Raw genomic sequence first — 12,652 nt, 5'->3', positions numbered from 1 at the left:
TAATGCCCGAGCCAAGATTAGAACCTACCTCTCTTGATTCCTAATCTAGTGATCACTTTACTGTACCACACTAATCTATGACTATTGTCAAATAGCATAATGACCCTGGAAAACCCTATATTTACATGTTATTGGCTGAGTTTTTGGCTACAAATCCACTCATGTTTTTTGACCCATAATTAACACTGGAAAACCAACAGTAAGTACTTTAACACTAAAGCCATATGTTAAAGAAAGAGTTAGATTCCTTGTCCATCCCTCATTAAGGAAACATTTATAGTTACCCCTCAGTGTTCCTTTCAGGTTGCAAGTGTCTGTATAATCTACACCACTCTACTGGTTCTCTTTTCCTTTGATAATTAAATGAAATGGAATTTTATTTTGCTTTGCAAATGCCTAGTCTTCTTCAGAAGTACTTCTCAGACTAGTTCTCAATCTTTATTTCAAAACTCTCCACTTTATTTTCTAGTAGAGTAGTTTTCCAAACTGTTGAATGTTGCCCCCTAGGGAGGAGGGGGTGGCACAGCCCCTTGCTGAGTGGAGGTGGAGGGAGGAAGAAAGGAGGAAGGGTGCAAATAAGGTATCAAATTCTCATTCATTTTGTTAAGTTATATATAATAAATAAGTCAGTTTTAAAAAAAAAATAACTGTAACAATTTAAGAATGGTTATAATCATCTGAAAATGCCAACACCTAAATTTAAAGAAATAATTACTGATAATGATTTTAATAAACTGAACTGTCAAATTTTTAGTGCTCTTCAGTTTTTGAAAAATGAAATTTTTTTTGTCATGAACACATAATGAGTCTGAAAGGAAAAAAAAATACTAAGACGCTAAAGCTAGTGCAAGCAAAGACAAGAGACTCAATTTAAATACTGAAAACTAGAGAAACACAAAATAAAAAGCTCATGTCCACAAAATATAAGTCCATTAGGTTTATCATTGGTAATAATAAGTACTATTACTGAAAAGACTGTTGTTTACTTTGTATGAATGTTTTAGGTGCAGATAGCATGAAACCTAATAAATTGAAATGCAATCTTAATTGGTTACACACAAAATACATTGGCAACTGGAGAATATGAAAGAAAATTAGATTTATTTTTGCAAAAGCAAACTTTTTCCAAAACCATTGCCTGTATCAGACTACAAATTGTGTAATATGACAAAAAGCTTTATTCAATAGAAAAACTGGTGTCACTTGAAGTTACTGATAATGAACTAAAGGATGTTTTTCAAATCATATAGCAAAACAGCTTTGCATGGTTCCATATGTAGATAATATGGTAGGAAGGAGAACTGTGCAAATGTCTGAAGATCTTTGTTATCAATTACCTAAAAAAATAAAATCTTACAATTTTACACAAGAATTAGATGGAAGCAACAGATCGGAGTTAAAGATAATTATTGAGAGAGTGTGTGTGTATACATATATATTATCAAAATTAATGCTTGGGAACCTTGGGTGCTTTCCAAAATTATTAACAACAATGTCACATAAAATGAAAAAGTCTACAAAACTGGTAAATTTTAAAAATGTAAATATAATAGAAGTATATTGGACTCATCAAATTTGTACACCCTGTATATTATTTCATAGACAATCATTTGTATGAACAACTGTTTTCCAAAATGTTAAACTATTCAACTATATAAAAAGTCCATTAAAATGAAAGCTTTTTGCATAATCATGTAATGATATGGGATAGAGGAGATAGATCATTGGGCAATTCTATTACTGTAAAAAGACACTGGTTTCTCTTGACAAAGTATTAAAAAAGATGTTTGAAATAATGGAAACTGCCATTGTGGGAGCAATCTTTTTTGAAAATTTAAACAAAATTCTTTTATCACATAAATTTCCTTCTGAAACTTGTATCTAGTGTTATTTTTGGAAAAACTAAGAATTATAGAAATAAATTTACAATGGAGTATTTCATCTTTCCTAAATTAGAAAAATAACTCCCCTGCAAATAAATACAAGTAAAGATCTGTTTTTAATCATTTCACTGGTCCTTACAAACGACTGTCGTTTTTAAAAAAAAAAGAGCTGGGTATTTACAAATGTGAACAGATAAGAAAAACATATGCCACTGACAAATTTAATACATCTGTCCTTACGTTCTCTGAACAACTATAGTTCAAAGGTTTGCCAAGTGATAGGATGTTGTAACAAGTACTTGAACCCAAAAATCATTTTATGTTTTGCCTTCTAGTAAAAGCAAAAATAATTTCGCTATTTCTTCATAACATTTATTTGTATACATAAGGTTTTCCTTCTTCTTTAGCTATTACAAAGACAAATTACTAGTCTCAATTTGTGGTTGAATACAAATCTAGCTGTGTGACCCTGGGCAAGTCACTTAACCTCAATTGCCTCACCAAAAAAAGGTTAAAAAAAAGTATTAGTAGTAATTACAAGTAGTCATCAAAGAAACCAGATTTTGGGAAATGTTTTACAGAAAAACAACTCTATGACACCAATATTTTTATTATGGTAATTTACAGAAACGATAAATGAGAAAACTATAAAGGATTTTATCAATAAAATTTTATGTAAATTGTTTTTATTCTGTTTTAATGTTCTGTTATAAAAACTAATAAAATCCTAGTGTTATTTGAATTAAAATAATGCTAAAAAAGTTTTTGTTTTTAAAAGGATACATCGCTATACAAAATTTGGAAACCGCCATAAGAATTTGTCACAATTGAAAGGAAGCACTAATGAGAAAAAGATAGCTCAAAACTAAGTAGATTTTTAACAAGTATTTGACAGTTTCAGTAAATTCCTTTTAAACTGAACAGATTTTGTATTACTAACACCTTCATCTCCAGGGACATAGTTTGGGTTGCTATGTGAACATTAATTATTTCTTCAACTCTTCCAGCAGTAACAGATTTTTCATCAACATTTCATTCTGATTCTTTTGAAAATTTGAGCAAATAAACTAAGCTTTGGTTAGTGGAACACATAGAGGTAGCTGGGACACTTTACGAAGAGTTACTAACATAAAAATGTGTAGGTAGATAATTCACTTAGTCATTTAAAAATTAATTTTAAACTTATTTTGAAGATATATTATTTAATATCTAAAGATAACACTTATTTTCTCCCCAAAGTTTACTGACCTACTCTTGGCCAACTTTCACTGCTTTTCATCACTTTTCTACCAAGTTTTAAACTACATAACTCTCAGAAATCATATTTGTTCATTCTTAAGTTAAAATTATACTTCATACTATATACCACAAAATAAACTCCAAATGGATAAATGACCTAGATATAAAAAGGTCACATCATAAACAAATTAGAGAAACAAGGAAGAAATAACCTTTCCAGATCTATGGAGAGGACAAGAGTTCATGATCAAATAAGGGATAAGAAAATCACAGAGGATAAATTGTAATCACACAAAATTTAAAAGATTTTGCACAAACTTTTGCAATGCTGCCAAGATTAAAAGGGGACTATTTAACTAGGGGGAAAAAATGAAACTTTACAGGCTGTTTCTCTGATAAAGGTCTCATTTCTAAGACATATAAGCAAAAATGATTTTACATAACTAATTTTTCCAGGTAGGGTTTGCCATTTGCTGCTTTAAGCACCAAGTTTTTTTCTTTATTTTCACTATGGTCCATGGAAATCTTTCAAAAATGTTTTACACTTTTCCTTGCCATCTTTACATAGTGATTTTGCACAAAATTGGTATCCAATAAATGTTTGATTATCTAATAAATAATTTAACTATAATGATGACTGAATCATAAGTTATTCCATTATGCTGCAATATCTGATACTCATAAGGACTTGAAGCATACAGGAAGGAAGTTTAGGGAACTCACATCAGATTCGATTCAACATACATTTATTAAGTGCCTACTGAATACAAAGCACTATGTATATTGCCAAGTAACAGTATGTCGAACCTGTATGTTGTATGTTGTGCTGGAGATACAATATTCAGACATTAACACCAAGGTTTTTGCTCTAATGAATCTTAGAAGTCTAGTGCTGAGAGCTCTAAACTTTTCTGATCAGGCACTCCTTTCAAATAAAAAGTTTTTGAACATATACAATGAATATACAAATATTTATTAATGTGCTCATATTATAATACTAAAAATTACATACATTTAAAAAAGTATATCTATTATCAACTAAGTTGTCTACTATAAGCAAGCAATAAATTTTTAGGGCAATAAACCCATTTTTAACACTAACAGTCATAAATCTACCAAACAACTTATCTTAGCTATCTCACAGGATTGTGAGTAAAGTGCTCTATATACACTCTATATACGTGGTGAAAATATTTATGGATTGGTGATCCCATCAGTGTGGGCACTCCTTTAATAATTGCAGGTCATAGATCATCCACGTCTTCTATATCTGTGCCATTCTTGTCCCCATCTTTCCGTAAATCCCACAAGTTCTACTCAACAAACTAGAGGACTTCTAGGTCCTTTTTTATTTCATGATTATTGGTGAAAGCTATATTTTTCATTTTTTACTCTTAATATATAGATCATAGATTTGGGGCTGAAAGAGACTTTCAAGACCATGTGGTCCAACCCCTTTATCTCACAGATGAGAAAGGTTAAATGATCTGTCCAAGGTCACACAGCTAATAAGTAAAGGAGTAAGGATTAAATATGGATCCTTTAATTCCACAACTGAAAGTCTTTTGACTACATTATGCCTCCATGAATACTTCCCTGATTCCCTGTTACTAATAACCCTGTTGCTCAGATGTGACATAGCATTTTATTTTGCTATCTCTTTAACTTTTCATATTATTTGCAAAATCACATATTACAATAAACTGCGTATGTCTCACCCCGATGCCTTTGCACAGGCTATCCACACCTGGATAGTCTCTGGCCTTAGAGCTGCTTCTTCAAATCTCAAGCTCCTTTCCAGGCTCAGGTCAAGTGTCACCTCCTCTATGAGGCACTTTCAGATTCTTCCAGTTGTTAGTATTCTCTTCTCCACCAAATTACTGTTCTATTTTCTCCCTGCTTTTCTATATGTATGCTTTTGTTTTTCCAGTAAAACAAAAGCTCTTTCAGGTTGAGGCCTATTTCATCTTTTACTCTAGAGCACAGATCCTTTACCTTTTTTCTGGACCTCTTCTCAAGATGTTTCTAAATGTACAAAATACATGCAATTACAAAGGAAAACAATTGCAACTGAAATATAGTCACCAAAATATTTTTTTAAACTAGTTCATAGATGCCAGGTTAAGAACGCCTGTCCTACAGTTTAGCACAATGTCTGACATGTAGCAGGCATTTTAGAATGTAAGTTGGATGGAATGTATCACTCACTCAGTCTTTAAGCTAAGTTTTATACCTCTTCCAGATCCTAATAGAGAACTCAGTACAAAGCAGGTACTACGTTAAAGGTTTGCTGAATGAATGAATTACAAGTAGAGGAAAGGACTGCTGCACTGGATTATTTATTATCACCTGTGAATAAGGCTGAGGGGGTGGGGGGGAGACTAGCTTACATCATGTGGAAGCAGTCTGATATATTACAAAGCCAAAGGTTTTCTCCTAAAAGTTGACATACTGATAGGTCATATTAAACATTGTCTTTAAAGAAAAATTGCAAAGAATCTCCAAACTGTCTGAAATTAAATTGATAAAATTAAAAGCAAATATTTGAGCTGCCCTAAAGTAAGCAGTGACATTTCTACTCCTGTCATGTAGCATACTATAGCACACAGCTTTTTACCAAAAACCAGTCAACAGTTTCCAAACTAACTTAAATGTGTACTTGGTGAAGACGACAGTAATTTTTCAGTGAATTAAGCCAATAATTTTTCTGTCTCAGGGTAAGGGTTTATTCACACATATTCTCTTCCCAAAACAGAGAATTAGCATTATAGGAGTGGAACAGGTTTATTTAGATGTGTTTAGACACAAAAAAACTGTAAAGCAGAGTTCTTAACTTGGGAGTCCACGAAAAACTTTATGTCTGTGCATGCATGTCTGAGAAGTTCATAGGCTTCAATAGACTGTAAAAGGGTTAATGACCCCAAAAAAAGTTAAGGATCCCTGCACTAAAGAACCTTCCATTGTAGAAGTGTAATTATACTATGTAAAAGATCAATGCCCTGGTTTGAAAACTTTTCATCCAAAATTGAGTTTTTAAAAAATTTAATACAATTAACAATATATAATACTTTAGCTTTCACCAGGGTACTATCTCCAAAGACTTCCTAAACAAACAGGTGAACAGTGTAGAAAGAATTGTCAGCTGAAAGGACCTGGTTCAAGACCTGGTTCTGCTCTAGAGTATTGATGACCTTTACCAAGTGAATTAACTTCTCTGAACCTCTTGGCTCCCCAGAACTCTGTCCTAAGCCCTACTCTCTTTTCCCTTTATGCTACCTAATTTGGTGATCATTATCAGCTCCCATTGGGTTTAATTATCATCCCGAAAGAAATGATGCCCAAATCTATATATTGAGCCCAAGTCTCTCTACTGAGCTACTATCCTGAATTATCAACTGCACTTTTTTATATCTCATATATCTCCATAGGCACTGTGAACTCAACATGGTCAAAAAAAACCTCACTATCTGTCCCCAAAAATCCTTCTCTCTTCCAAAGTTACCTAACACTGTCCAGGGCAACACTATCTTTCTAGTCATCCACACCTACAATCTTGGTGTCATCCTGTCTAACTCTTCACTCACCCTCACATAGCCAAATCTTTTTTGTTTCTTTCTTTCTTGATATTCTCTTGAAGATAATGTCACTTTTTACTTTCATTCACCCTACATATCTAATCTGTTGCTAAATAGTCTTCTTTCCACCTTGACATCATCTCTCTCTCTCTGTTCTTACAGTCACTACCCTACTTCTCAGGCTATCATGACCTCTAGCCTGGCCTATTTTAAGAGCTTTCAAATTGGTTTCCTTGCCTCAAGTCTCTTCCTATTTCAAACCATCCTCCCATGAGCTGCTAAAGAGATTTTCCTAAAGGTCATATCACCTCGTCATCCTCCACCACAAACACATTCAATAACACCAGTGACTCTTTATTACCCCCAGGATCAAATATATCTTCTACTTAGTGCTTCACAACTTGATCCTTTTACCTTTCCAATCCTGTGACACTTTACTCCCTTCCATGGTAAAGAGAATTATAATCTATGATTTCAGCCACACTCTCATAACCCCATCTCTGTGCCACTGCATTGGCTGGCCTCCATGAATGGAATGCTTTCTCCTCACCTCTGATTGGTCTGTTTCACTTCAACCCATAGGAACACTTTCTGTAGGAGGCCTTTTCTGGTCCTCCCACTTGCTAGTGAGCCAGTGCCTTCCCATCTTTGATTACCTTCATCCTCTTTCATATATACTGTCATATGTATATAGGTGTGTATTATGTATAAATGTTTGATGAATTTTTGCAGACTGTAAAAGTAATACAGTGTAGTATAAACAGGTTCAAGTCTTGGCTCCACTAAAGAGTAAATATGTGAATCTGACCAACTTGATTGACTTCTTTGAAGCTTTAATGTCCTTATCCTTAAGATGGGTTTATTATTTGTACAACCTACCTCACAAGGCTCACATGAAGGAAACATATTATGAAGCACTATATTCTTCAGAAACTCATTTTATGTATTTCAAAATGCTCTGAAATATCAATACTCTCAACATTTTCCTGAGATGGTTTAATGCATAAATTCACCTCTGTACTTCAATAAGAAACTGGGAAAGGGGCAGCTAGGTGGTGCAGTGAATAGAGCACCGGCCCTAAAGTCAGGAGGAACTGAGTTCAAATCCAGCCTCAGACCAAACACTTGACACTTACTAGCTGTGTGACCAGGGGGCAAGTCACTTAACTCTAACTGCCTTAAAAAAAAAAACAAAAAAAAAGAAAGAGGGAAGAATCCCAGAGCAAAGATATCTCTGTAGTTTTGGAGAATATAAGTAACAGCTGCCTTTCTTTAGATTGACATTTATCTTAACCAAGCATTTATCTTACACAAACAGAAGAACATGTAATATTCTTGCCAGGGTAAAGTACTTGCTGAAAGTACCAAAGTAATACACTTAGGTGAACTAAACGATTTAATCAGAAGCCTTAATCTTTACAATAGCAACAACTTGATAACATTTTACCTACCACCCACTGGCTCTACTTTAAGAGAGGCCCTAAAGAGACCTCTGAATTTTTTAAGGCCCAAAGCACTCCGACATAAGAGACAAGGGTTATTATTTAGCAATAACCACAGTGTAAGGCAAAACAAAAAGAGAGAAAATGAAATATTTTGCCATAGTAATAGGGAAGCTTTCTCTTTTCCTATGGGGATAAAAATAATGGACTTGAAATCAGGCTGACCCAGGTTGCAATTCTACTTTAGGCACAGACTCTGATTTTGGGTACCTCATCAAAAATTTATGAAGTGACAACTGCCAGGTAATGACCTATAATTGTTGTAGTTGATAGGAATACAAAGAAAAAAAATCTTTACCCTCAAAAACTTACATGGAGAAGGGAAAGGATACATATAAGTACTGAAAAAAGTAAATACAAAATATGAGTACAATCAAGAAAGAAAGCAGGCTAACTACCGAAATAAGGAAAGGCCTATGTAGGAGCTGTTCTTTGAAGGAAGGTGTGGTTTCTAAAATGGAGATGAAGAGGCAGTTTATTACAGAAATTGTCTATCACCTGTGAAAATACGTGTGAGGATAGCAGTTGGAATGTCTTAAACTGGCAAAAGTAAGCTAGTTTGCCTGAGAGAGGGAGCAAACGGGAGAGAGTAGGAAGGTGGAAAAAGAAGGGAGGGAAGGAAGGAGAGTGAGGAATAAGAGAGAGGAATAATAAGAAATAAGGCAGAACAGGTATATAGGATGATGGAGGGTTTTAGATGCCATGCTGACAATTTATTTTCACCCTTGGGCAATAGAGAAACTGAAGATTTTTCCAGCAGAGTGGTGGCATAGTCAGATCTGTGTTGGGTCGTTGAATTATCTCTGGGCCTCTGTTTCCTCATCTGTAAAATGGGACGAGTACCTTGCCTGCCTGCTGATAGTTCATTTTGAGGATCTAAGTCAAGCAATGGAAGCCAAGTTGCAGCCTAAAAAACACCATTCAGATGCCGGCTGTAATTAATATGACCAAGGTAACCTTCAGCAGCTAGAAGAGGGAAGGAATGAGGATAAATGAGAAGGGCAAGGAGTCGGGACAAGTGGGGGATGAAGGAGGAGGGAGAGAAAGCCCCTCGGGGCAGAGAGAGGAGGGTGGAATGGCGGTGCCGCGGTATCCCTCTCTAAGTCCAGGACACGGAGATCTCAGAGCCACCTTCCTCATCATCCAGCAGAACCCAAAGATGGAGCGGGAAGAGGAGGGGATGGAGAGGCAGTACTTTCTTACCCAGACACACGAACAGCACAGACCTCGTTCCCTCTGCAGCCATTTTTAATTTCCTACTGCAGGACTTCCTGACTTCCGGTTCACTAAACGGAACCGGCGCAGGAATACAGAGCATGCGCAGTGCGCAGTAGTGGGGCCGCGTAGGCAAGCTCCGCCCCGGCGGAGGCGCCGAGGTTGCCCATTGGTCGGGGTTTTCCCTCGCCCTGGCCGGCGGGAGAGCGGGAGGGAAAGGAAGGATCCTCCCAGTCCCCTGCAGCGTGCTGGGAATCTCTTGTCATAGCTAATCTAGACTGCCAGCTCACCCCTGGGTGCCTTAGCTAGACGTAGAAGCCGACTCATCTTCCTCCGGACCTCCTGGCGAGATGTCCAGGGAAGCTAGGAGCCCCGCGTGGGACGGATGTTTGCCTGGACGTAGTGAAATGGGGAGCCCAGCCAGGAGGAGGAGCACGTGGAGGGCTCTGCCCCTTAGTTTAGAATCTAGCTCTCAAAAGCTTTACCTCATCACTGGAAAGAAATTGCTCTCTCAGCAATTACCAATCCACTTTAAATGCCAAATTAATTGTGTCTTTGACTTGAATAAAGCACTTACAATGTGTCAGCCACTGTCCTAAGCTCTGGGGTTACAAAAAGAGTTTAGACAGTCTCTGCTCTCAAGGACCTTACAATTTAGTGGCAGATGTCTTTTTTTTTTTTTTAATGGTATAGGTGATGTCTTTTGATTCTTGCATAAATTGGATTTAAGTGAAGTGTAGTTGCATAAAGTTGCTGGCCTCATTCTCTCTTCCAGAGTCATCACAGTCCAGTGGCAAGACAGAGTCAGGACAACTGGTGATGGCTCCAGATGCAGTGGATGACCTTGGCATCTTCAGTGTCTAACTAAGCTCTAAGTGCCCCACTTAGAGAATGCTGTAGGAGTTGTTGCTCCCATTCATGACCTTTGGAACAAATTGTTCTCATCCACCCATTCCACTAGAGGAAGTGCCCCAACTCACCCAAGGGTTTGAGACCCCTTGGTTACCCTGTACCTAGTTTATCCTGTCTGCCCAAACAGTTTACCAAGGGTGTGGCTGCACACAGGTGTACATCTTATGGCTTTTTAGAGCCACAGATGAAAGTTAGGTGGATCAGGTGGACACCAAAGGTGGAAAGCAGCCCTGTAAAGGGTTCAGCAGCCCTCACACTAGAGGTACTAGTCTTCAGTAGGAGAGACAACAGGCAAACAAATATATAAAAACAAGATGTATACCCAGTCAATAGGAAAGAATTAAAGGATGGAAAGCTCAAGAATTAAAGGGAGTTAAGAAAAATTTCTTGTAGAAGATGAAATTTTAATTGGGATTTGAAGGAAGCCTAGGGGCAAAGATTAGAAGGGAGAGCATTCAGGCTATAGGGGACTGCCAGAGAGCTTGCCTAGAGTGGTAGAGATAATGTCTTGTGCGAGGAGTAATGAGGCCAGTGTCAGGAGGCAAAGAAATAAGGAGTAAGAAAACTGCAAGGCAGGGAGGGGGTCAGGGAGCAGGAGCAGCTAGGTTATAGATATATATAGGTTATATTGAACCAGGCAAACAGGATTTTCTATTTGGTGACAGGGAGTCCTTGGAGTTTTTGTAGGAGAATGACATGGTGGGACCTATAGTTTAGGGAAAACACTTTGGCAGCTGAATAGAAGATGAACTGGACTAGGGAGAGACTTATGGCAGAAAAACCAATTAACAGGATATTTCAATGGTGTAAATGTGAGGAGATAAGGGCCTGCACCAAGGTGGTAGAAGTAGCAGACATAAGAAGACATATTCCAGACATATTAGAAAGGTTAAATTGATAGGCTTTGGCAACAGTTTGGATATGGGGGGGAGGGTTTGAGAGAGAGGAATTGAGGATTATATCTTAGCTCTGAACCTGATGGACTGGGAGGGTAGTTGTGCCATTTATTACTAATAGGGAAAGTGAAGGGGGGGGAATAATGAATTCGGATATCCAGTTCAAGATGGAGATGGAAGGTTGGAGGTCAGCCCAGAAGTTAGGGCAGGATATATAGATTTAAGAATCATTAGCATAATGGATCATTAAATCCATGGGAGCTGATGAAATCACCAAATTAAGTAGTATAGAAGGAAAACAGAAAAGGGCCTAAGAATTAATAAGAATGACTTGAATAAGGAGACAGCAAAGAAAATGAGCAGTGGACTGATAGGTGGAGAACCAGGAAAGAGGAGTATTCCAAAAACCTAGAAAAGAAGAGGGTGATCAATAATGTTAAAAGTTACAGAGAGGTCAAGAAGAACTGAGAAAAGGCCACTGGATTTGGCAATTATTAAACAAACACATTGACTATGCTATTTCTTAGGAAAGAGACACAGGAGGGCTTCTAGCACCTATCTCAGTAGCAGGTTCGCTTTGATCCTGTCAGACAGGAAGACAGGAATGGAGTCATAATAAGGGGTTAAATAAGCTTACTTTATCCTAGTCTAGTATTGTCAAAGGGAGTTTGCTGAAAATGGGAGCAACAACTCCTACAGCATTCCCTAACCCCTTCTCACAGGGGCCAGCATGAAGGGGGGGGCAACTACCCCTTGTCTCCATGGGGTCAGTCAAGACCAGCACAACTTATGATGTCCCCTAAATCCCCTCAAACCTCAATGGAGGCCGGTTGAGACGAGCACACAGATTCCTGCTCCAAAGTCTTTATGGGGGCCGATCAAGGCATGCACAGGATTCAGCCTGCATATTTACCCCTATGGAGGTCCCCAGTCACTAACCAGTGCCCACTTGCTTCATAGGACAACAGACAAAGAAGGCATATTGCCATCAATAGCCTCACAATTTTACATCACTTCATCCCTATATCTACTGCGCAAGCCTAGTAGAAACTGTTTTGAACCATGATTGTGAGAACTCATATCTAACACCTGGGAAGTAGAGATTGTTATGGCTATGAATCCTGGGAATAAAACTCTAAGAAAGAATAACAAAAAATCCATTTTACACCCACTAAAATTCACCTTACTTACAGCAATTAAGAGATTATTTAGTAACTTTGGAGAAAAGAGTTTTGGTGGAATGATGAGGTTGGAGAAGAGTGAGAGGAGAGAAAATGGAGGCATCATTTGTAAACTACCTTCTCAAAGAGTTTAGCCACACAGGGCAAAAAAGATCAATGATGGTTACCAAGGATGGAAGGATCAAGTGATCTTAAATACTTTCCCTGCCTCAAGTTTCTCCCCACTTCAGTCTGTATTCCACATAGCTG

General features: G+C 37.4%; 1 protein-coding gene across 3 annotated transcripts in view; it reads right to left on the bottom strand.

The window, feature by feature from the left end:
* The window catches only part of ACP1 (acid phosphatase 1), a 29,811-nt gene extending 20,326 nt beyond the window's left edge, over positions 1-9,485 (bottom strand). For all 3 annotated transcript variants that reach the window (XM_027840373.1, XM_027840374.1, XM_027840375.1), the window contains exon 1: positions 9,403-9,485. In XM_027840373.1, the coding sequence (XP_027696174.1) occupies positions 9,403-9,445 (43 nt within the window). In that variant the 5' untranslated portion in view covers positions 9,446-9,485. The remainder of the gene's footprint in view (positions 1-9,402) is intronic.
* Positions 9,486-12,652: the final 3,167 nt, after the last annotated feature.

This window comes from Vombatus ursinus, unplaced genomic scaffold (assembly GCF_900497805.2).
Source record: "Vombatus ursinus unplaced genomic scaffold, bare-nosed wombat genome assembly UNPS02014841.1, whole genome shotgun sequence".
NCBI classification, from domain to species: Eukaryota; Metazoa; Chordata; class Mammalia; order Diprotodontia; family Vombatidae; genus Vombatus; species Vombatus ursinus.
The sequence above is the reverse complement of the archived record's forward strand: the minus strand, read 5'-3'. Positions and strand labels throughout refer to the sequence as shown.